This window comes from Ornithodoros turicata, chromosome 1 (assembly GCF_037126465.1).
Source record: "Ornithodoros turicata isolate Travis chromosome 1, ASM3712646v1, whole genome shotgun sequence".
NCBI lineage: Eukaryota > Metazoa > Arthropoda > Arachnida > Ixodida > Argasidae > Ornithodoros > Ornithodoros turicata.
In genome coordinates this window covers 74,226,598-74,250,319 of record NC_088201.1, presented here as the reverse complement: position 1 = coordinate 74,250,319, position 23,722 = coordinate 74,226,598, and the positions used below count along the sequence as shown (strand labels likewise).

At 46.9% G+C, this 23,722-nt stretch overlaps 2 protein-coding genes and 1 long non-coding RNA gene across 4 annotated transcripts; all 3 read left to right on the top strand.

Moving 5' to 3' along the window:
• Nucleotides 1-4,718: 4,718 nt before the first annotated feature.
• LOC135400945 (uncharacterized) lies at nucleotides 4,719-5,187 on the top strand. Its single transcript, XR_010424685.1, has 3 exons — nucleotides 4,719-4,797; nucleotides 4,991-5,038; nucleotides 5,137-5,187. It is a non-coding gene; the product is annotated as an uncharacterized LOC135400945 (long non-coding RNA).
• An 86-nt stretch (nucleotides 5,188-5,273) lies between these two features.
• On the top strand, nucleotides 5,274-6,995 carry LOC135400932 (uncharacterized). 2 transcript variants are annotated; one of them, XM_064632955.1, is made up of 5 exons: nucleotides 5,274-5,358; nucleotides 5,463-5,659; nucleotides 5,996-6,155; nucleotides 6,573-6,692; nucleotides 6,751-6,995. In XM_064632955.1, the coding sequence occupies exons 1-4, from the start codon at nucleotides 5,307-5,309 to the stop codon at nucleotides 6,689-6,691; spliced, it is 528 nt and encodes a 175-aa protein (XP_064489025.1). In that variant the 5' UTR covers nucleotides 5,274-5,306; the 3' UTR covers nucleotide 6,692; nucleotides 6,751-6,995. The 2 variants fall into 2 exon arrangements, with proteins under 2 accessions (XP_064489025.1, XP_064489034.1); XM_064632964.1 differs by having other exon boundaries at nucleotides 6,573-6,696.
• A 15,417-nt stretch (nucleotides 6,996-22,412) lies between these two features.
• On the top strand, nucleotides 22,413-23,342 carry LOC135372758 (uncharacterized). The gene has a single exon (XM_064606253.1). It carries the CDS (start codon nucleotides 22,413-22,415, stop codon nucleotides 23,340-23,342), a length of 930 nt encoding a protein of 309 aa, XP_064462323.1.
• The last annotated feature ends 380 nt before the right edge of the window (nucleotides 23,343-23,722 follow it).

The window sequence follows — 23,722 nt, the reverse complement described above, 5'->3', positions numbered from 1 at the left end:
TCAGTTTATACATAAATATGTCTGTCGTCTCTTCTTATGCCTTTCACTCAATGTTCCTCATTTCATGTTTTGTTCTGGTTTCAGGAACCGTTTCAAGGCGCCGTTCTGCGGAAAAGTACTCAACTGTCAACTCTACACTTCAATGAATATACAGGGTGTCCCAGCTAAATGCGAACATATTTTAAAATATATATATATATCACTTTTGCGAGGTCAAACCAATTGCAATATAGCATATGCTGAAGGGCGCTCCTTAGGAGGGCATTAGCAAACTCCTAAGGCAATGTCTCAATTAACTTTTAATAATTAACTTTTTAATTATAAAAGCTACGAAGTTGTCCCAATGAGGACACCTGGCCCCTTCGGTCACCTCACTCCGGAGCCGTTTTCAGAACAAAATCTGTTCGATAGATCGTCCGCAAAAAATTCGTGAAGGGACACAAATTTTTCCTTGTTTTGTTCATTGCGCGCCTTCGAAGACGCATCTTTCTTTCATCCCCAATGTGACAGGGTGAAAGAGCATGGTGCCGCCTCATGTGTCGAAGATGAGCTTTAACTTGTGGAAACTAAACAAAAACAAATGTATTGGGTGACTCTATCGGAACTGCCCTTGGGTTGCATTTTCTGATTTCTTTTTATCTTTTTCCGGGACGCAAGAGGCGATAGTCTGCTCTTTCCCTCTCTTACATTGAAGGTGAAGGAAAGGTGCGTATGTAAAAAAACAAAAAACAAAAGAAAAAAAACCAACAAGACTCCTCAGAATCATCAAGTGTTCCTTTCCACAGACAAGCTTGGTAGATACTGTTGACATTCCTAGGCAACGAAGTGAAATATCGCGAATACTTTATACCACTTACGCGATGCCGGACCCTGTAAAATCGACTTTTCACAACAGAACAAGGCAACCGACAGATATGCCTCTCACAACACCGCAAATCATGGCGAAACCGTGGAAGCGAATTATGTGTACATTCTATAACTTCACTGGGCATGCAACGTCAGTCTGTGCAGGTTCCAAATCTCCCGAGGATAACAAGGAAATGCTGTCCAGTACCTGTGTTTCCGATGCATCAAGCCTAATCACGCTACAAAGCAATGAGAAGTCACCCGAGTGCAGGACGTGTGCGGGGCGACATGTATCAAGTATGTGCGACCCCCAAACAACAGCGATGTACGTGGATCCCGTGGATGTACGTTTAATTCCCCAACATTCGTGATCATACTCGTACGTCCTGTGGATATACCTCGAATATCCAGCGAGAATGAAGATACAATATCGGTATGAGGACCCCTGGGTATGCAGAATCCAGTACCCTGTGGTCCGAGCGTACCGCGTAATGCCCTTGCAGGCACTTGAGGTACTCTCATGAATAATTGAATAAACTCACACATAAATGCCAAAGCATGTAGAATAACGATGTCCATATACTATCGTTACATTGTCCGTGTAGATCTTCGTCGGACGTCTGTGCGAACTCCAAGTTTCTCTTACATGGACCCCTGAGCGTACATGATACGGGCAAAACGTATTATCCACAGGATACACAAATATCCAGTTTCCGACAAATATCAGATATCAATAGGACCCCTTCTGTTATTGGGGACCCTACATACAAAGCAAGAGCGACATAAAGCGCTACAGAAACATGAAGGCAAGTCAGTCTGAAGTAGTTGAAGTAGACCGTAGTTAAATCCTGTCAACGTAAAGTGCTCCTTCAGACAGCCACTGTTTGGTCCCGAGAAACCATCCTACCCTTCAAAATTCCCGCCAAAGGCATATACCTAGGGGAACCCCTGACCGACACAGTGCAAACGTCTAGACCTAACATCGCCAGGACGATAACAATGGTCAAGAACAACGTTGGGTAATGTGCAAGCCGCCAATCCTTCATCTTCGCCAATTGTCGTCACTCTAGGAGCATCTCTGGCAAAGGCGACGTCCATATACGACACAGTGTTTGGTGTGACGTTTCCCGGGTATCCGCCACAGGAGAGCAACCAGGTGCAGACCGAGGACAACCTCCTGGCGGATGACAGACGGCAGGTCCGCGATCTGCTCAAAGAATACAGCCACCTCTTTACGGCAGCGTGCGAACCGACGGGGCATCATGAAATCGATACGGGAGCATCAACGCCCATCCGACTACATCCGTACCGAAAGTCGCCATTCGAACGACAGCCCAGCAAACCACCAATATCCCACAGATCTCCCAAATTGGTCTCACACGTCACAGACGTCACGTGTATCCTCACAATGTCCACTGTATATCCACCATGGGACGTCACAAATGTCCCCCAGTGAATATTCTGTGGATATACTACGGATATCATAAGAATGATATTTCTTTACATTAAAATAAAGATTTCTTGTGGCGATAGTAGCCATTTCCAGCATTCTCAGAATGCGTCACAACCTCATTTTTGCATCAAAATATTATCAACTACCTTTAAATAAATAATTTCTCACTTAAGGCATGTCCAACAGAAGGAACGTGAAAACTGACAGAATAAGCTTAAAACACTGTCATGCATCACCATATTTCATCACCGAGAGGCTTTACCAAGATCAATCTGCAAAATGTGCTCCACCTACATTTTCTCTCCATAGTTGGGATGCATGATTACGGAAGAACAAAGAGAGCTAATTGCGTAGATTTATTTGTGCTTGTTAAAGGAATCATCAGTGAATCATGAAATGAATAGGCATGGACCGATAGAGATTGTTATATCTGCAGCTTCTATTTCTGGTAATCGCGCATACAATAAAAAAACGCATCCAACAACCGTATTCTGTGCTCTCTTTCATATTTGTCGATACACGAATTCGCCAGTCATGACACACATCAAAGCACTTACCGGCATACAGTGGCCTCATATTACAAATCTTACAAAACAACGCAATGCATAGTAGCACCACAGTACCACCCCAGAAAAAAAAAAAAAAAGAAAACAGAAAAATGCAACAAACAAGGCTGTCTTATATACTAGGACCTTGTCGTTTGTTTTGTGTCGTTCTGTCGTCTGATGTGCTTTTTTGTGTCATATCCCAAGCAACACAATGTACTGGAAGTCGAGTGCAATAGGGGTGGATGGGTAGGTGGAAGGCCTTGAACAGACTCTTGAAACTAAAGAACATTGGTAAGACGCATACTGTCCACCCCTACTGCACTCGACTTTAAGTACATTGTGCTGCTTGGGATACATCCTGTCGCAGTGGCTCTGACATGGGGTCCACGAAGACATTTATAGGGATTCACGAGATCGTTGGTGCTCAGTCACGAATTTACACATACCAGCGACCTCGAGTGGGGAGCAGCATTAGCATGTTCCACGCAGAGGGCAGTCTATACAACGACGTGATTGGTCATGGTCTGCTGACATCACATGGCCGCCCCCTTCTCCCTCCTCTCACGCTGAACGGAACTTTGTCAGGATTGTTATGGTACGTGTTTGCAAGAATCGCGTACGACCACGTAAGACTACCATCTACCAATACATGTCACACAACCTCGACAGTACAGCTTCTGTCATTTTCAACAACAGATGCATGTGAATTTCATGAGATGCATGTGAATACGCTTTTCAAAATTTATCGAATAATCAATGTTATCGAAATATAATTACACTTTGTAAGACGTATCGTGTGATCAGAAAGCCTACGGAACATGCCGCCAGTGTAACTTCCCCCAAATGTGATATTCCATTGGCTGGACAGTAGTGGCTAAGCGAAGATAAAACAGTCCACCCTTGAAAGATGATGAAAGATGAAAGTCACTGAAAAGGTTAGCCAGCTGTGGAACTCGTCCACCCTTGATTTTGTTTCACAGTCGCCCGCAACCCTCCAGCCACTGGAACATCCTTTTCAGGGGGAATTACACCAGCTGCGTGTTCCATAGGCTTTGTTTCTACCTCAAGAATTTTAAGCTTTCTTTTAAGGTGCAGTATACAATTGCACACTTTGTCGAGCATGATGAAGTGGAGGTGGTTCCATGCACATGGATATCTGGAAGTTTTTGCAAGTGGCCAAGACTCCCCACAAACAAAGTTCGTGCCATGATCAAAAAGGGATCTCTCCCAGGCCACAGCTACGACAACTACAAAGTGGACATGAAAGGAATATTCCGTAAGTTTTCTTGTTGAGAACTGTATGTTCCGTCCTCATGGTAGCAATTCTACCTCAACAGCAACCTACGAAAAAGCGCGAGAGAATCTGGCAGTCTCTGAGTACACTTCTGACTTCATCGGTGCAAAGGAGTTACCATCTAAGAGAATACGACGTGCTCGCACATTTGACAGTGACGAAGATGACGCATTCCCTGCTGTACCTGACAGCTTCGCAAAACGTATGTGTATCCCCTGGTGGCTACTGCTACGTCGTAGTTAATTCGATATGTTGCCAAGGACATTGTTAAAGCACCATTGCTGTGAGCATTGGTTGAAGCACAACGAGCTTTTGTGCTGTTTGAACATTTCTAGAAGTTTCTATGCAAATTGTTACATTTTACAGCTGGTTATTGTGGGAAATCTCCATCCTCATGCCAGTCCATGAGGAGTAGCACAGGTAATCAAATCTAACTGCAGATGTTCATGAGATGTTCATCTTGCTATAATTTTCTCCTGCTGCGTCTCTGCTAGGTTCCAACCAACGTAGCTGCTCTCCCACACAGTCTTACAGTAAAGAGATACCTTGTGCCTCTTCACAAGATGCACGTCGCCCTGGGTCTGCTTTAACTGGTTCTTGCCTCGACACCACTACGTGATTCCAGGAATCGTGCACCCAACCTGCCAGGGGGAGCCGTAAGTTCTTTGCTGGGTTTCTCTCAAAATACCAGCCAGCTCCTGTGGCTTGGCTTCAAACGTGCGCAAGATTGAACAGTGACAGCCAGCCTTTTTTCACTTTTTCATATACTCCTCAGCTGCTGCTGTTTGCAGATATGTTGCCTTTGCCCACCACACATTTTGCTGAATGCATGATTTCAAAATATTACAGAGCCAATTCTACCAAGCTTGCTGGACACCACTATTTTCAACGAGCCAGGTATGTAAGCCAACGTAATATGGTTGGGTAGTGGTGGATGGTTCTGTACCCCGTAGTGCCTAAATTTTCCTCTGTTCATATGGTATTCTCTTGCCCAGATGATTCAGCATCCCAAGCATCGGAAATTCACATGGAAGTTGGTAATGATTGATGTCATGGTCTCTTTGGCATGCAGAGGCGGTCAATGCCTTTGTGTCCATGTATCGAATGTTTCACTTTTCTCATTTTTGTAGGGAATGATTCTACTCGTAATTTTCGTGCCAGGGGAATGAGCGCACCGACAGGAAATTCATCACTTGAGCAGCCACTGCCAGAGTATGGTGAGTGCCTTTTGGAGGTACTCGCAGATGTCATCAAATGGTTTTGCCATTCTATGTGAAATCAATATTAGGATGCACTATACTTATTGGTAAAACATTTTCAGAATTCCAGCGGCAGGTTTTGAAAAGCCTGAATATTCTCCGCATGAATCTACAGCAGCAAGGAGACTTGATCTCAAGCCTTGTCCCACTCCAGGCCTCGTCACCAGCTGCACCTCTAGTTGTGACTGAGCCATTTCATTCTGTAGAGCTGCTGGAAAGCTTTCAACACCACTTAACAAATCAGAAGGAGGAGCAGTTGGTGAGCAACCCACCTCTTTATAAACTCTTTGCAAAGTGTTTCATGGAAATGTTTACTTTCCAGCAGACCAATGTTTGGAAGTATTACACATGCATCGCATGCTTTCCTTTCACTCTGTCCTGTATATAACCATTGAAATATTTACTAAATTGTGTGTATGATTCTTGTCAAGTACTACTACAGTAATCTGAATTATGGTATTAGTCACATTAAAATGCAGAGGTCTAAATGTGAAGCAACCTCTGTGCGGTTTGATGTGACTACTACCGAAATTTGCCCCATAATTCGTACATGCAGCGATGTCTGAAAATGTGGAGGAATCTGATATATTTGCAGTACAGAGAGCTTGCCGTCCTTGGTGGAAGTTCGGTAAAAACGGCAGTAAAGAGAATCATGTGTCACCTTTTCACTGATGATGTGGCGGAGAAATTCAGCTGGGAAGGTAAAAAAGGGAAGCTAGTCTTCAAGGAATTGAAGTTTCCTGGCATCATCATGCGTAAGTGAATGAAGCTAAATCAAGTTTAATTTATTGCTATGCTCAAACAGGAGAAAAGTGCTATAGCTGCTTGCGCCCACATCTTTGTACAGATCATGTCTGCCATTTGTGGGTGTCGAAACAATTTTTGAGTACACAAACATCCATGTCCTACTGGGCATCATCAGGCTTGCTTTGCAGATAACCATTCATTTCAGATGCATGTAGCAGTGTTATCCGCACAGTAGGGGATCCTCAATAACAGTAATATTTCAAAAGTTAGTTGCTTTTATAAACTAGGTGTAGTTTTATGCTCAGTTCTGATATGCTTGCACATGTTCTCAGCATGCACATGTTAAAACACAGAGCACATAGTCATGACATGCAACAAGGTGCTTTTTGATAATTTAAATCATTAAGCGCAATTTGACTGTGTAGGTGCTGTTCATGCTAACAAGACTTTGGCCAATGCAACAAATTTTGAAGTTGAGTCAGAAATTAAAGGGTGGCTACGACATGCAAAGGACAGGAGACTGAGGCAGAAGACCAGCGGCTGATGTAGGTAATTGTGTTGTTTCTCCAGGAAACCTTTGCATATTAGCATGCCTCTTCACAGGACCCACAGCTTACATGGCCAGAGAAAGTCCACATCACGCCATGAGGTCAAAGGGCAACGAGTAGTGGAACGCCTTCTTTCATCATCAGTGCAACCTTCCGCACAGTTATGGGGAGGATTGGAACTTTTGTGACTACTGTGATATAACTACCGTGTACCTGTCATGTAAAAGACAACACAGCACTCTCGCGTGCAAGAGCCACATGTGTAAAACCACATGGCTAATTGAGCCTTTCAACCTTGTACCTTTGATTCTTGTTTTAAACTTAATATCTGATATCTAGTCAATGTAGATTTGTAGCTAGTGTCTTTAAGTTAGCTTTTGTTATATTTTTCTGAAAGAGGCAAACACGAAAAATTCTAAAGGATGAAGCAAAACTTTAATGGGGGAAACAAGCTTTCGGACAGAGTCTGTCACTCATCAGGTGAGCAATTTTGGAAACAGTTGGCATGTATCATTCCTAATATAAACATAAGAGGGAAGGAACAAATTCGTGATGCAAGGGAGGCGACACATCAGAATGAAATAAGAAGGAACTTCGTTGCTGGAACTCTGTTATTTTACCCTGATGTTGAGTGTGCCTCACTTGCATTGCGAATGAATTTGATCTCTCATATGTTCATGTTAAGAATGATACATATATATATATACCAACTGTTTGAAGAATTGTTCACCTGATGAAGGATGGACACCGTCAGACAGCTTGTTTTTTTTCATTACAGTTATGCTTCATCTTTTCGAATTTCTCTTGTCCGCCACACCCAACAACTGGATTCTGGGGAATTCATGTGAAGTGTCGAAACATATTACGTTACATTATCAGTCATGCCAGCTGCAAATTTGCTCTACGTGCATGTGTGTCACTATTCACACAGAAAACATTAAGTGCACTTACAGCTGTTGTGACAGCAGTACTAGTCATACGAGAATGCTCATCTCAGGATTTTGGTGTTTTATTTATCGAATGCGCTAGCATCATCGCGTCTTATCAGTGGCACCCTATATTGTTAATTATCAGTATGTGTTTTAATATAATATTTTATACAATAGAAAGAGCATCTTTACGGTGTATGTAACATCAGTGTACTTGGTTAAGCACTTAAGCTGTCGATACAGCAATACTAGTCAGATGGCAATACTCCTCTCAGGATTTTGATGTTTTATTTACCGAATGTGGCAACAGCATCGCCTCTTACCTGTGTCACCCTATCGTTAATTACCAGTCTATTTATGTATATATTTGTGCACAAAACGTCTTTGTACTTGGTGTGCATCCAATAAATGAGTTCGTTGATATGATGTTCTCTGTTGCAGAGTAGTATTCCCCATAGAATAAGTAAAAATTGCAAAAAAAGCAACGAAATACAATAATAATAATACGTCCTGTATATGTCCTCTATATGTCCGAAATATCCCTGAGAGACATTCCTGGAACCTTCCCTGGATCAGCAAATGTGGAAGAAATACGGGTCCTCTGTCTGTCCCAGAGACGTCAACGAGCTATTCAGCCTAGTCCCTGGGATATCCCAAAATCCCAAGTGGGATATCGTGTGGACGTTTCCGAGATATATCTGGTTTACTGGGAGAAGAAAGACAGAAATATTCCAGAGGGGAATCATCAGGGAGTCGCCCAGCATGTGGTCTTCACTGGTCGTGTTAGTACGAAAAAGGGACGAAACATCGACATTCTGTGTCGACTTCAGGAAAATAAACGCTGTAACTAAGAAGGATGTCCATTCATTGCCCATGATACATGATATTATTGATATGGCCCACCAGTCTCGGTATTTTACATCATTGGGCTTGGCATCCGGTTACAGGCACGTGCTCACCAGAGAGAAGCACAAGGAGAAAACGGCATTTACGACGGGGACTGGTCTATTCGAGTTCAACGTGCTACCCTTTGCGCCCCCTTCCACCCCACCGCGTACGTGGAGGGATACCGGAGCATCCACAATAGAGTGTGTTGTCGAAATGGCTGGAGCATATACTGAAATAAAAGCTGTTGTGGCACGTTCATTATAAGAGTATTGCGGCGAAAGACATATGTAATGGTGAGGGGATGCGTCTTTGCAGTTAATTCGTGTATGTGCAGATCCAAGGTATAACCAATAACGTTTCTGACATTCCTTCCTATCGAGTATTGTGTTTTTAATTCAGGCTATTGTTTATAATGTGATTACCTGCCGAATGGAGCTGTAAAAGTGGTCGAATTCTGTTGCTCGACTAGTGTCGTGCACAGATAGATACGTTGCATGGTCAGCTGCACGTGAACGAGAGAGATACATAACGGTTTTACTTGTTCCCCCCCATATCTAGTTAAGGTTCACAGAAGTTTTTGCTTGCTCTCAGCGCAAGAAAAAAGTTGCTGTCCAAATAACATGTGAAACATCACATATTTATCCGTATATCCCCAGGCGACGTCCTGGCGACATCGCACTGACGTTCTGCCTAAAATCTGGTATATACTAGATCTTGCATGGATACTTCGGGGATGCAGGCTGCTTCTTTTGAAACATACAAAGCGCGATATCCTACAGACGTCCCTGGGACGTCAGTTAACTACTGGGTAAAACTGGATCGCGAATGTTGTTCTGGGATATCCCACAGACATCGCTGGAATGTCCAGATATTCAGGATGTTCACGACCTTGTAGGGACATCCTAGGGATATTAGTGGTTTACTGGGCTAGGAACGGGTTGGAAATTTTTGGTTCATACACTATTCGGATTCCAGTGTGGGCTTCTGAGGGAGGGAGGTTTCGTGGTACAGCTTGGGACAAAACTTTACGGAACACCGGGGTGTCGCATTTCTCCAATGGAGCGGCTATCTTGCAGCAAACCGAAGTCAACACACATACTGAGAAATGGATAGAATTGCCGGCCACCTGTTTCTTACTTGATCTCTTCCTGATAGTTAACAGGTGGCCGCTCCGCTGAAGAAATACGCAGGTTCTGTGTTCCGTAAACTTTTGTCCCAAGCTGTACTTCCTGGGTCCTTCAGCAAGACGGGCAGAGCACCGGTTCTTCGTTTTCAGGGCGATGCAGTATTATTTTTTGTAACGCGATGCAACGTTGATCAATAAGAAGGTCTGCAGAAATAAAAAAAAAGAAATAAAGAAAGAGGCAATATCAGAGGTGGATATTATACTAGATAATGCTTTATAATTACGCGGACACATCGTTGGCATTATCGCGGAAATATTGGCGCAATATGGGCAAAATGGACCTGCGAAAGTGGGTAATGACGCATTTAAATTTCCAGACCACGGATCAGCATATGCTGAACGAGTCGATTGCAGTGTTGCCATGACAACGACAGATAAATTTTGCAGAGTGTGCAATGATGTCTTTTGTGAACAAGAACGATGTCGGTATTTTGAACCCTTGTAATTTTGGTCCTACTGTTATTAATTGATTTGAGGGTTTCAGGTATTTATGTGTGCCCCTCCCTTCCGATCTCAAGTGAAAATCACACATTAGTCACGTGTCATTTTAAAGCTCTTAAAAGAAGCCTGGAGTAAAGGCTCTTAAAAAACTTCCTGAAGAGCACACTAAAACTGCCTTTCGCAGACGCTAAACAGCTTGCATACAAAGCCCTTGTACGGCGTGTCTTGGAAGCGGTTCGAGATGTTAGAACCACTAGAACCGCTTTCTTAGCTTTACAGGCACACACAAAGGGGTGTTTTGATTCCGAATTAGGCCTAACTTTAGCGGCTGGGGTGGGTAACCGCCCGCCACAAGTTCTTTGTGTTTTTTTTTTTTTTGTATTACTTTAGTGTGGCTGTAAAAGCAACGTTACGGTTATTTTCGGGGGGTCGGGGGGTCTTTTGAAAGGTGGTTTGAAGCGTTCTTTTTGGGTATTTAGTATTTGAGAATTTGTGTTCGTTTTCGCGTGATAAACGTTTCCCATGTGGTAGCGGAATTTGTTAGTAGACCGTTCAAAAGAATTGTCGCCCTTTGTTATAGTCGTTTTGAGCAAATGATTTTTCGTGAAGTAAATCTTTTCTTGTAGTTTTCCATCACACGTGCATCGTTACACGTAATAACAGTTAAAGGCCGGTTAGAACATAATATAAGCGCTGTAGTAAAGCTTATAGTGTGTCAGAGCACCTGTTTCCTTGTCGATTAGCTATTTTTGCGCATTTTGAATTACACGTGGTCGGACTTGATTAGCACTAGTTTGACTTTGTCAGTAATATCTCTGTGGTGTATGTTGCGGGTATCTTTATTACAAGTGTACACCCTCGCTTATTGTTCATAACAAAGTATGAGAACTGTCTGCCGTTTCAAGTTTCATTGGTAGTAGTTATTATGAGTTCTGCCGACGAGAGTAGAGAAGGGTATCCCTTCACGCCAGCCAATAGGTTAGCTAGATCACCTGTTAGAGCTGATGACGGGACAGGTAAAACGAAAAAGAGAACGTCCCTTGTAGGAGCGTTCCAGACCCAGCAGGTTAACACGGAATGTGTAAAGGGAGGAAGCAGGGTCATAGACATGAAACTTACCGAACTGAAAGCAGAGTTCCTCAATCTGGAAGCAAATCTAACGAAGCCCGTCAGAGTCGGGTTGGGTAACATATTTTTGGAATATGAGCGCATAATCCGTGACATGGAAATGAAACTCGTTGAGGCCGTAACGAGGGCCAATTTAACATTAGACTTCAAAAGGGAGGCAGATCAAGCCGTCAAGCAACTCAATGAAAAAAATGAGAAATTAATTGAGGAATGCGCGACGAAGGAAGAGAATAAAAGGATCCACGCTCTGCTGTTCGAGGACGCCAAGGACAGAATAGACGAACTCCAGAATAGGAACACAGAACTGGAGCGCACAGTCAGCGAGATAAAAGTTAGGTTGCAGGTAGCTTCGGAGGAAGTAGACGAGAAGCGGACCGAAATAAAAAAAACTCACAGAGAAACTAGCAACGCCGCGAACATCATACGCAGAGACCGTGAGGGAAGGCGTGCTGCGCACGAATTTTCCGGTACATAAAAAAGAACATGTGATGTTTATTCATGCTAAGGAAGGTGCGAGGAACGACGAGATAAAAAATAAGATTCAGACCAAGCTTGACCCGGTGGCACTAGGTATCCCGGAGGTAGAACTCAGATATTAAAAGTGGTGGCATATTGGTAAAGGCTCAGACACTGGAAGGCCTTCGGGCTATGGCCGATGCCATGGTAACGGATAAGGAATTAGACAGTATTGTAAAAAGCTCATTCCCAAAGGTGAGAAACACCAGATTAAAGCTGTGGGGGGTCGAAACTAGGCTCGACGCAGCGATCTTGAGGGAAGTCATTAACATAAAAAACGACTTGAGCATAACCGATGAAGAATTTAAAGTACTGAATCAGGTCAAACAGGGAGCGTACACGAACTACCTGGTGGAGGTCAGTCCCGAGAAGGCGGCAATAATGATTAGTAAGGGACGGCTGCACACGGGTTGGGCCTCGTGCCGGGTGCAAGAGATCTTAAACGTCAGAGCGTGTTATCGGTGCCTCTCTTATCAACACGGGACTAGGTCATGTACCGAACAAAATGCTAGATGTTTCAGGTGCGGGGATGTGGGGCACCTGGCGCGACAGTGTACCCGGGCGCGGGGTTCCGACCTTTGTGCGGCGTGTCAAAGAGAGAACGTCCTTCGTGGTGCTGCACTCGGGGTGGACCATCCATTCGGTACCACTAGGTGCCCTTAGTTTAAAAGGGAGGCTCATAAAATGCGCACTAATGTTGAAAATAGAAACTAAGGTTACATATAATACCACTGTACAACGCATGGAATTGGTAATAACCACTATTAATTGAAATGGTACACCTAAAAGTTTTGCAGTTTAATGCCGGTAGGGGTAGGGCGACCATGGACGCTATGACCCAATTTTGTATTGAGAACCAGGTGCATGTTGCACTCGTGCAGGAACCCTTTGTCTCTTCGGAATCTTTTCTGCCTCAAGGCACTAGCTTGATACGCTGTATCACCGGAGCAAAAGTTTGTGTCGTTATTTTTGACATTTACGGGGACGTGATGGTCAGGGAGGATCTGATAGTGGTAGTCATCACATTTGGGGACTTTGAGCTCATTCTTGTTAATGTATATATTAGCCCCACAACGGATATGGCAACGGTGCTGCATGATCTGAACAGTATCAATCGTACGTTTCAGAATAAAATGTTACTGGTGTCGGGTGATGTTAATGCGAAACACCAACTATGGGGCGGTAGTAGAGAGGATGACAGGGGTGAAGACCTGTTCAATTACATTCTAGCTAATGATATGGCCATAGTAAATAATCCCAATTCCCTGTCCACATTCCACTCCCGGAATGGGGATTCATGGATAGACGTAACTCTTGTATCAGAAAAGGACTTTGATAAAATTGGTAACTGGATAGTACACGATTTAGCGACAGGTAGCGATCATCGTTTCACCACATTTACGTGTTTTGAGAATAAAGACCCAGGTAGAATTCAGTTGACGGCGACAGGTAGGAAAAGATGGATTCAAGATATAGTTGGGGATGACTGGATAGCGTTAATCAGAAGACAGAATATCAGGCAAGTTAAAAAGTTAGAGTAAAAGTAAAAGTTTTTACAACAACGTATAGAATACTTCAGAGTTAGGCATTTACGATGGGTTAAGAAAAGAAATAGAAATGTCGAGTGGTGGTCAGACGAGCTAACCGCATTGAGAAAGAGAGTACGCGCTATGCGCCGAATATTTCAGAAGGCACGGGGGGATAGGAGAATGGATTATATTAAAGATAAGTATTTTCAATTATTTAATGTTTACAAAGCTAGTATTAATAAAGCAAAAATAGACTTAGTCAATAATAAAATTAATGGCATGAGCTCTGTAAGGCCCTTTGGGCTGACGTACAAAGAATTTATGGCAAAACCCAAACATAAGACAATTATACCAGCAATTATGAGGTCAGATGGAACCATTACTAAAGATTACATAGAAACATGTTTGGCAATTTTAGAATCAGTTTATGGCATTAATCATAATAATTATTCAGCACTAGCATATTCTCATTGTACCAGCATTGGTTCGGTAGATAGAAATTATATAGATAAACCATTCGGAGTAGATGAAGTTAATCACGTCATTAAATCATTGAATAGGCGAGCAGACAAGGGACTCGATTTTGTTAATGTAGATATCTTAGAAACTTTACAGGCTATTCACTCCAACTTTTTGACATGGATTTTGAACAAAGCTTACGTACTCGGTGTCTTCCCAGATGCATGGAAACAATGCAAAGTTATATTGATACCTAAAAAGGAGGGAGGACAGCTTAGTTCTAGGGACTTTCGACCAATTAGTATCTCAATGGGAATAGGCAAAGTATATGAAAGGCTTTTACATGGTAGACTCGAGTCTTACTTAAACAGCAATAACTTTTTTACGGAAAATCAATATGGCTTTTATCACAAACGATCATGCACACTCGCGCTAGATCACATCATTTCCTCCTTGATCCGTGTGAGGCATCGCGGACAATGTGCAGCATTGTATGCGTTGGACGTCTCTAACGCATTCACATCAGTACGCCCACAGCATATTATTGGCAATTTGGCCGGTACTAATTTTCCCCGAAATTTACTCACAACAGTATGCGACTTTTTGGACAATAGAAGTTACTTGGTAATGACTACGCATGGGAGCGTCGGGTTGAAGGGTGTGTCGGGATGTCCCCAGGGGTCGCCATTGAGTCCCATATTGTGGAATATTGTGATTAATGAACTTTTGTCAAAGGATATGCCGGATGGAGTTAGTATATTTGCATACGCAGACGATATAACTGTCATAGTGGAGGGTAACACCCGTAGGGACGTTGAGAGGAAATCACAGGACGTGATTGATTTTGTTCTTCATTTGGGACAGGAGGTTAAAATAGAATTTAACCCCAACAAAACGAAGGCGGTCATGGTGGCTAGGGGAACCAAGTATGCAGGACGCCCACCGGTTGTTAAAATGGGAAACATGTCCATTAAATTTGCCACACAGGTAACGGTCCTCGGAGTAGTCACTGATAATACTTTAAGTTTCATACCACATCTAGATAAAGTAAAAACTACGGTGGCTGACTTAACCCTCAAGGTAAATAGGCTTTGCGCAAGGCATAAAAAGGAACGGTTTAGATTATTCCATTCTATCTATAAAAAGTGTATTGAGCGCATAATTTTAGATGGCGTGGGCGCTTGGTACAAACAATTAAACAATTCACATATGAAAAGAAAATTGGAGAGTATACAATCCCACTATTAGAAACGTGCAGGGGTTACAATACTGTGCCAAACGACATTTTGCCTGTGGTGTGTGGTACGATTCCAATTATGCAGAAGGCGTGGGCGGAATGGGTATTTTTTAATATTTTTCAGGCGCATAAAGAGATACACGTTGGGGACAGCGTCATTCGGCCCGACGAGGTTGATGAAGATTTTTCGATTTGGGCCTTGCATCCTTTGGAGCGTATATCGATACCTTTTGACAGAAATGAAAAAGTAATACCACAATTTTGGCAATTGTATACTGATGGATCTAAAGGGCAAGGTAAAGTGGGTGCGGCATTTTGTGTCATTGAGGGGGGACGGGTGGAGCGATGCGGCACGGTTGCCCTTCCGGCCCATGCGCCGATTTTTGAGGCCGAACTGGCTGCCATGGTCATCGGTATAAGGGATGTCGTCCACAGTGGATACAGAGGACCGGTACATGTATATACGGACAGTCTATCTCTCTTACAGGCCCTAAGCAACTTAGTACACACTAATTTAAGAATACAAACACTAAAGGAAATGGTTAAAGCTGCTGAGCCTGGAATAACATTCTTTTTCCACTTTGTTTATAGCCATACGGGTATTTTCGGCAATGAGATCGCTGACACATTTGCCAATGAGGCGAGGGGGGGTCGGGTGGACTGGCCGGTTCCCTACTCTAAAACTGCTATTAAAAATATTATCTACGAGCAGGCACTTAGAAAATGGCAGGGGAACTGGGAGAGGGTACAACATTGGATCAAGAATTGGATCAGGAATATCAGAAAAGGACTACCGGACTATTACATCACGCAGGTTTTGACGGGGCATGGGGGCTTCCCGGCGTACCTCAGGCGGTTTGGGCTCCGGGACTCGGCGCGATGTGGCTGCGGCAAGGAGGAGGCCGATGTAGAACACTACCTCTTTGAGTGTTCGGAGACCCGGGGTCCGAGAGCGGAGCTCGCGAGGGTTCTGGGGGGGGGGGGGGGGGGCCCTGGTAGCCGAAAGACTGACCTTCCTGTTGAATAGGGGCGGTGCCTTGCCGCCCCTAAGAGAGATTGCTGCCAGAGCAAATGACATGTAGTTTTTTTTTAAAATATATATATATATTTTTATTATATTTTCTAGCCATTACCGGGGTTGAGGCCCCAATCAGCCGCTTTCGGTTTCTGGGGGGACCGGGGCGGGGCTCTGATTGATTACAGGGCCAGGGCATGCCATGGGGGGGGGGGGGGAGGGTAGGTGTCATCAGGCCAGAACTTTGCAAGCTCCTGCGTGTCCGCACGCGGGGCACAACTAGCATGACAATACAACATCTCTTGATAACAAAAACGGAAAAATAACAACCCAAGTATGTGTAGCTTGGTAAAAGGTGTAGTCTGTTGTCTGGTAAGCCTGAAACGACCATAGGTTGGTGCGAGACACGCCCAAGGGGCCTCCTCCCTTCCCCCCTCGAGCGAGGCGCTCCCCCCATGGCGAGCGGCGTACAATCAGGCATAGCGATCAACCCCGATGTTGTTGTTTTTTTTTTTACATGTCAGTTTTGCATAACTTTTTTTTCTCTTTTTTTTTTCTTTTCTCTAGCTCTGGCAGAGATAGTCGTGGGCTGCCGGGGTCCTCTTGGGGCGCTGCGGGCCGACCTCGAGGGCTTACGGGAGATCATGTAACTGAAGGTGAAGCGGTGGAGTCGGGCGGCTCGAAGCCGGGTCTCCCACGTGAGTGGGGGGCGTCTGATGGCCGGGTCTCCCCGATGTGCTCGTTTTGCCAGGTGGGTGCGCGGGTCCGGAGTGGGACTGTCTGGGGTGTGTGTGTGGGGGTCTCTGTGCTCCGTTACGCCTTGACTGGTTGACTGGTCCGTTACACCTCGACTGGTGCCTTCTGTAGGGGCGGGTTGCGGGTTGGTTTGCTCAAGCTCCCCCTTTGATGGTGGTAGTTGTCGGTAATACCCGGGTCCTCGGTAGCAGACTGGACGGAAGCTGGTTTGCGTTATTGTTGTGGTGCCCACCCGTTTCCTCCCTCCGATGGCACTTGTCAGTAGCTGGCACCCAAGTTAAATGCAGGCTGTATTGGAATCTCTGTTTGTGTCTGGGTTTTGGCAGGTAATGGTGCAAGTGGCGACTCCTGTTTTTTTTTTTGTTTCCCGTTCGGCCTTCTCCCGGGCTCGCTGTGGGGAGGGGGTGGTTACGCTCTGCTGCAGCCTCTTCTCCGCAGGGGGACTGGGGGGGGGGGGCGGGGCCGAATGCTCCGGTAGTGTTGTGTTCCTGTTCTTTTACTTTGGCGTCCTGCACGTAGGTTTCGTTTTCCGCCGGTGGGGGGGTGGTTAAGCGCGAGCTGCAGCCCCCACTGGCGGGGTCCAATGGTGGTCCCGCTGCCACTTGCCGGCGTATTGGCTTTTACCTTAGGTGGTGTACCATCCATGCGTGGTAGACTTCTTTTTGTAGTGATTATTCTGGTTTGGTAGATTCTTAATGGTTAGTGCGCAGGTTTTATCCTTACCCATAAGTTTCATGTTATTTTAGGCGTGCACCAGGGGGCGCTGTTGCACAAATAAAATGATTTTCTGCGTTTTCCCTCTAACTAGTGTGTCTAGCAGACAATGTAGCAGGACACGATAGCGCACAGCCCAGTTACCACATTGGCTGGTCCTAGCTTTAAGTGTCACAATAGTAGCTGAGTCTATTTCATGCTAACGTCATCACACGCGCACCTTTTATTTAAGTACCTGCGTAGATCGGGAAACAGGTGCAGTAGGTCAACATACGTCATAATATTTGCATATTTCACCAAATAGAGCTTGAGATAGTATATTTTGTTACTTCTAATGAGACGCTGGGTCACCGTTTTGATTGCGCGCGGAGAGAGCCGGGCACTTTTCACAGAGGCACTTTTCAGAGAGCACTCTAACGTATTCGTGCACGGAGCACGTTGACGTACATGCAGGTTTCTCGGGAAGGCGTACATCAGTCGCTCGCTCGCATTCCAGCAGAGGTAGCAGCTATGTCAGGCAGAGGAAAGGTGGCATGGCCAAGTAAGCGCCCGCTCAGGGCCTTCCTTACGTGTGTCCCAAAAGCTCTTTTCAGAGCTAAACTTTGTAACCTTGTGCTGACGACTTTTGAACTGTGACTAGTGTTCTGTGAACTCAGTGTGTCGTGTGTGCTGTGTTGAATCGCCGCGCTAGCGACAGGACACAAACACCAAAGTGAAGTGAACTGAACAAACTCTCGTACGCACGTCGCCATGTCACTTCTGGACGTCAGCAACGTGCTACCGAACCGACCAGGCACTCCTCCTGGGCACACCATCCCAGGTGGAATCCCGCAAACGCCGAGCAAGAAGCGGAAAATCGACGAGGACAACCAAGTGAGCCCGTCTCCACCACCCTCCCGGCACTCCAGCCCCGACCGAGACATGGACAACGATGACAACGAACCGTTCATCACCGTCGTCTACAAAAAATCCTGGAAAGCAGGGATTCCTGTGATTTTCACCCCAGTCAACCCTGCCGAGTCCCTTGTCAGCGTAAATCCGAACACGATTGCATCCGAGATCATGAAAGCAACACAAGAAAGAATCAAGGAGCACCGCTTCAACAAGGACGGCACGTTCACAGTGACTGTGGCCTCCCTCCCAGCCGCTAAAGCACTGATGGCTCTAACCCTCCTAGCCAACATTGCCGACACTACCCGCATACCCGAATCCTACGCAAGAAATGTGGGCAAGATTTTCGGAGTCCGTGCGCCCTACACGGATGAACAACTCCTCGAATTCCTGGGCCCGCAAGGTGTCATCGAAGCACGCAGACAGAAGCGCTTCAGGACAAAGGACAGCGGGGAAGTCACCTGCCACACAACGGACACTGTCATCTTGACCTTCAAGAGCGACGTCCCTATGCCCGTGGAAGTCAGCCTCGGATTCAACACACATCAGGTCAAGGAGTATTTCACACCAACCCAGTGTCATCGCTGTCAACGATTCGGACATATAGCCAGGAACTGTCGACACCAACAGAAGTGCCGCGTCTGCGCTGGACCCCATTCTTTCAAAGACTGCAACACCAAAAAAGAACCCAAATGTGCAAACTGCAACGGACCTCACCCTGCCAACTACGGACGATGTTTGAAGCGCCGAGTTGCCATTGCGGCCGCCAGAAACGGAGCCTGCGAAGACCGTCCGTCCCGCAGCGGCCCATCAAACCCGGAGCTGGTACAAAGCAAGCCACGCTCGAAACCAACCGCACCGACAGATAGCAGCATCAAATCCTTCCCGCCGCTGCCAAAACCACAGACCAGCCTGGCTAAGCCCAATCGCGCAAACAACACCCTGCCTCCGACAAGCACGGAATCAGCCCCTACAACCAGCATCTGGGAGCTGAAAGCCACAGAGCGAGACCAACTCAAGCCACAACGTCCTCCCAAACCAGCAGCAGCTGCCAAGCAAAGTCGACGAACTCCTCGGAGCCCTTCAGCGCCTGCCGCACCCAGGGCGGCCCAGGATTTTCACCCAGGAACAGCCATGCTGGAGCCAGCAACCACAGCAACAGCGGCAGCACAGATGGCGCTCGGGATGATACCCATCCTGTTCACCGCATTCCGAACGCTTATCGCCATGATCCCAGACGCCGCACAGCTCCCGGAAGTACAGGGAATGATGCGCATGGAACCACTCCTAGTCAACATGCTCTCCAGGACCCATTATGGATAAAAGCCCCACAAGGTACGCAGACACCACCATTTTCCAATGGAACTGCCGTGGCATCTCCAAGAAACTCCCAGACTTTGTGCAATTTGTGACGCGCCACATGTTCCCAATAATGTGTATCTCGGAAGGACGTTTCCCAACTGGCTTCTCTCTCCCTGGATATATGCTCTACGAATCCGACAGACCTAGCGGCGCCAGCAGAGCTGCTCTCCTCATTCAGTGCTCCATCCCACACAGTGTATTTTACACACAGACTATCGCAGGTGTTGAACTTTGTGCCGCTCGTGTGAGACTATCTCAGCTGGACGCTACAATCGTGAGTGTGTACGTTGAACCCAAAACCAGGATCAATGTGACGAACATCGTGTGTCAACTGAAACAGTTTCCTGAACCGTATGTGTTGTGCGGTGATTTCAATGCACATAGTGTCATCTGGGGATCGCCTTCAACGGACAAACTCGGCGAGGACGTTGAGCACGTGATGGACGAACTCTCCCTCTTCGTGGCCAACGACGAACAACCGACCTTCATCAGAGGTGATACAGTGATTGACCTCTGCCTTCCTTCCTGCCCCCTGGTAACAAAGATCAAGTGCTCCACGGACATTGAAACCCACGGCAGTGATCACATCCCAGTGTTGACAACCATTATAGAACCCAGACAGCGATCCCAGAAACATGTGGTGAACAAGATCAAATGGGGACGATTCAGACAAGCGACCAACTGCATCAACAACTGCACAGACATCTCGGACTTCGGGGCTGAAATCAAAAAGCAGCTCACTGCTGCAACCACCAAGTTCAAGGTTCCGGAAACCGTCCCATACGTCAACGGGGAGTACGAACGCCTACGTGCCATTAGGAGGCGGGCCGAAAGAAAAGCCAGGAAAACGAAATCTCCCGACGACATCCGTGAGGCAAGGAAAACGCATCGCAAGATTCAAAAACTCTTCTCCAAACTGCGCATGGACAAATGGAAAAGGCTATGCGAAAACGTCGAAAGAACGTCCATTGGGAAGCTGTACGACTACATCAAGCGGCGAACCACAGCGCCTTCCCAAGACCACCCATTCATGGCACTCTCCCTGGCCGTGGACACCCCTGTGAAACAGCTGGGAGAAGAATTCTGCCAGAACCTCACGCGCAAGAACTTCGTCAGCACCCTGACAATCTCTGCCTGTGGATCCTACTATCAGACAGACAGCCCACTCGATGACGACTTCAGCCGGGACGAGCTCTACACAGCCCTACACAGCTGTCCTGCCCACTCAGCCCCCGGCCCCGACGGAATAACATACCAAGCGCTGAACAACCTCGGAAACACGGCACTCGAGCACCTACTGGCATACTACAACACCATCTGGCAAACAGGCAGCATTCCCCAAGACTGGAAAATCTCGACCATAAAGCCGCTCCTCAAACCCAGAAAGAAACCAGCTAGACTGGACGCCTTCAGACACATCGCCCTCAGCAGCTGTATGGGAAAACTCCTTGAAAAAATGGTCTGCTCCCGCCTGGATTGGTACATCGAGAGCCACGGTCTTCTACCCGAGTGTATGTCCGGTTTCCGCAGGAATAGGAGCACCACGGACTGCATCGTCGACCTCACCACCGACGTAGAACAAGACAAAGCCCTGGGATTTCAGTCTGCTGCAGTTTTCCTGGATATCTCCGGAGCATTCAACAACGTCACCCATGAGGCCATTCTGACAGCCACCATAGACATCGGTGTACGCGGCCGCCTACTGCGCTACATCAGGAACTACCTGCAGGGCAGGCACATCTTCATGGACACCCCACAAGGCCCAATCGCTCAGCACCGAGTGACAAGGGGGGTTCCACAGGGTGGCATACTCAGCCCCATCCTGTTCAATATCGCCCTGCTGAACCTGCCCTCCCTGCTACAACCAGACATCGGAATCTCCATGTTCGCCGACGACATCTGCGTCTGGAGCTCCCATCTCAAACGCCCCTTCGAAACTCGTCGCCTACAGACTGCCATGGACACAATCGTGAAATATCTAAGTGAACGTGGAATGACCGTGTCAGGAGAAAAAACTGCGATGCTGCCCTTCACCAAGCGGTCGTTCACGAAGTACCCGGTGAAGATCAACGACCAGGACCAAACACTAGTAAACAATCACAAATTCCTTGGAGTGATCGTGGATAGCCAGCTCACATGGTGCCGGCAGGTCTACGCCATCAGAGACAAAGCAAACAGACTCATGAACGCCATGCGATCGGCTGCCGGCATGACATGGGGCCCTCAACAGCCGGTGCTACAACAGCTGTACGACTCACTGGTGCTACCCCAAGTGACTTACTCTGCCCCTGCTTCACAACATGAGCAAGACATCGACATACAAGCTGGAGTGCGTGACTACAGCCGGACTGAAACTGGTGTACGGACTGCCCCGCAGCACACCACTGACTGGTCTGCTAGAGGAAACCGCCCAGCCGACCATCAACGCCCTACAAACCCAGGAGGTGATGAAGCTACATCTGCGCCATTCCTCACGCCACGCCGATCACCCGCTGGCCCAAGTGGATAAGAAACGGTTCCTCTCCGGATACGGAAAAGCAGTCATATCGCTGAAAGCACATACACCGCTCGGATACAAGAAACCTACAGGCCGACGACGACCGCCCTGGCGTTACTCCAAGCCACCTACATGTGTCACCATTCCCGGAGTCAGCAAAAAAGCTGACATGCCACAGGAATCCACGCGTCAGCTGGCGCTGGAAGTTATAGCCGCCCTGGAAGCCGACAAGACACTCATATATACGGACGGATCCGTCACAAAAACCGGAGCAACATCCACCGTCTACATCCCGGAAACTCAAGGGATAATCAAGAGTAACTTGACCCACAAGACATCATCAACAGCTGCCGAACTACACGGAATCTCATCTGCTCTTCACTACATCAAAGAGCAACCACCCCGAGACTGGGCCATACTCACGGACTCGAAACCCGCCTTGTACACCATCACCTCATCAAAGACAACACCAAACGACGCCCTAACAGAAGACATCCTGGAAACCTACACCGAACTTCTCAAGAAGGGACACACTGTGCAGCTACAGTGGGTGCTCAGCCACTACAACATCAACGGGAATGAGAAAGCGGACGAGGCAGCACGTGAAGCCCACGCAGCCACAGAGAAGAGCGCCATTCCCCTGAGCAGACAGGACTCCAGGACAATAGCAAGGAACGCCTGCGAGGCCGAGATGAAGAAACTACTGACGAACTCCAACTGGAGGAATCCACGGCTACAACGTCTGGACGGGGCTCACACATACACCGGAACGAAACACCTGAGGAGAAGAGAGGCAGCCCAAGTCCACAGGCTCAGACTTGGAATGGCATTCACCAAAGCATACAAGGTGAAAATCAACCTGGCCAGGGATCCCCTATGCACAGCGTGCAAGGTACCCGAAGATGACAACCACGTTCTGCTGCATTGCCCCCAGTTCGACAGCCAGAGAGCGAAGCTACGGCAAGCACTTCAGCGCATGGATACACGACCGTTCACCCTGGAAAAAATCCTGGGAGCCTGGCCCACACACGACCAGTGTCACCGAGCTGTAAAGCACCTGACAACCTTCCTCCACGAAGCGAAACTCTCAGCCCTGTGACCGAACCACCCGAGTGACATGAGTGAGTGAATGTGCACTAGTGAGTGTATGTGAGTGTGAGCACGAGTATGAACGTGCGCCTGTGTATATGTGCGTGCCGTCCAAGTACTGTTTTTTTTTTCACGAGTAGCAAGTCATGTGTTGACTGACCTCTCTGAACTCCTAAGAAGCAAGCAAGCAAGCGAGCGGACTGGAGGCGGAGTGGCTACGATGACGTGTGAGACTCAGACCCAGGGACGACGGGTGAAGGAGGCCTGGAACTGCGGACCGGTAGTCGTGGAGTGCTCCCGGACGTGCAGCGCCGGCAGACTGCAGCTACCGTGCCTGGTACTAACAGGAAGGCGGAGGACCGGGGACCGTGCGGTGGTGACGGAAGGTGC

Coding starts and splice junctions, on each gene's coding strand:
- LOC135400932 (XM_064632955.1), top strand. CDS start 5,307: ATGAGCGCACCGACAGGAAATTCATCACTTGAGCAGCCACTGCCAGAG. Junction 5,660..5,995: donor ATCAGAAGGAGGAGCAGTTG/GTGAGCAACCCA, acceptor ATATATTTGCAG/TACAGAGAGCTTGCCGTCCT. Junction 6,156..6,572: donor GTTTCCTGGCATCATCATGC/GTAAGTGAATGA, acceptor TTGACTGTGTAG/GTGCTGTTCATGCTAACAAG.
- LOC135372758 (XM_064606253.1), top strand. CDS start 22,413: ATGCCACAGGAATCCACGCGTCAGCTGGCGCTGGAAGTTATAGCCGCC.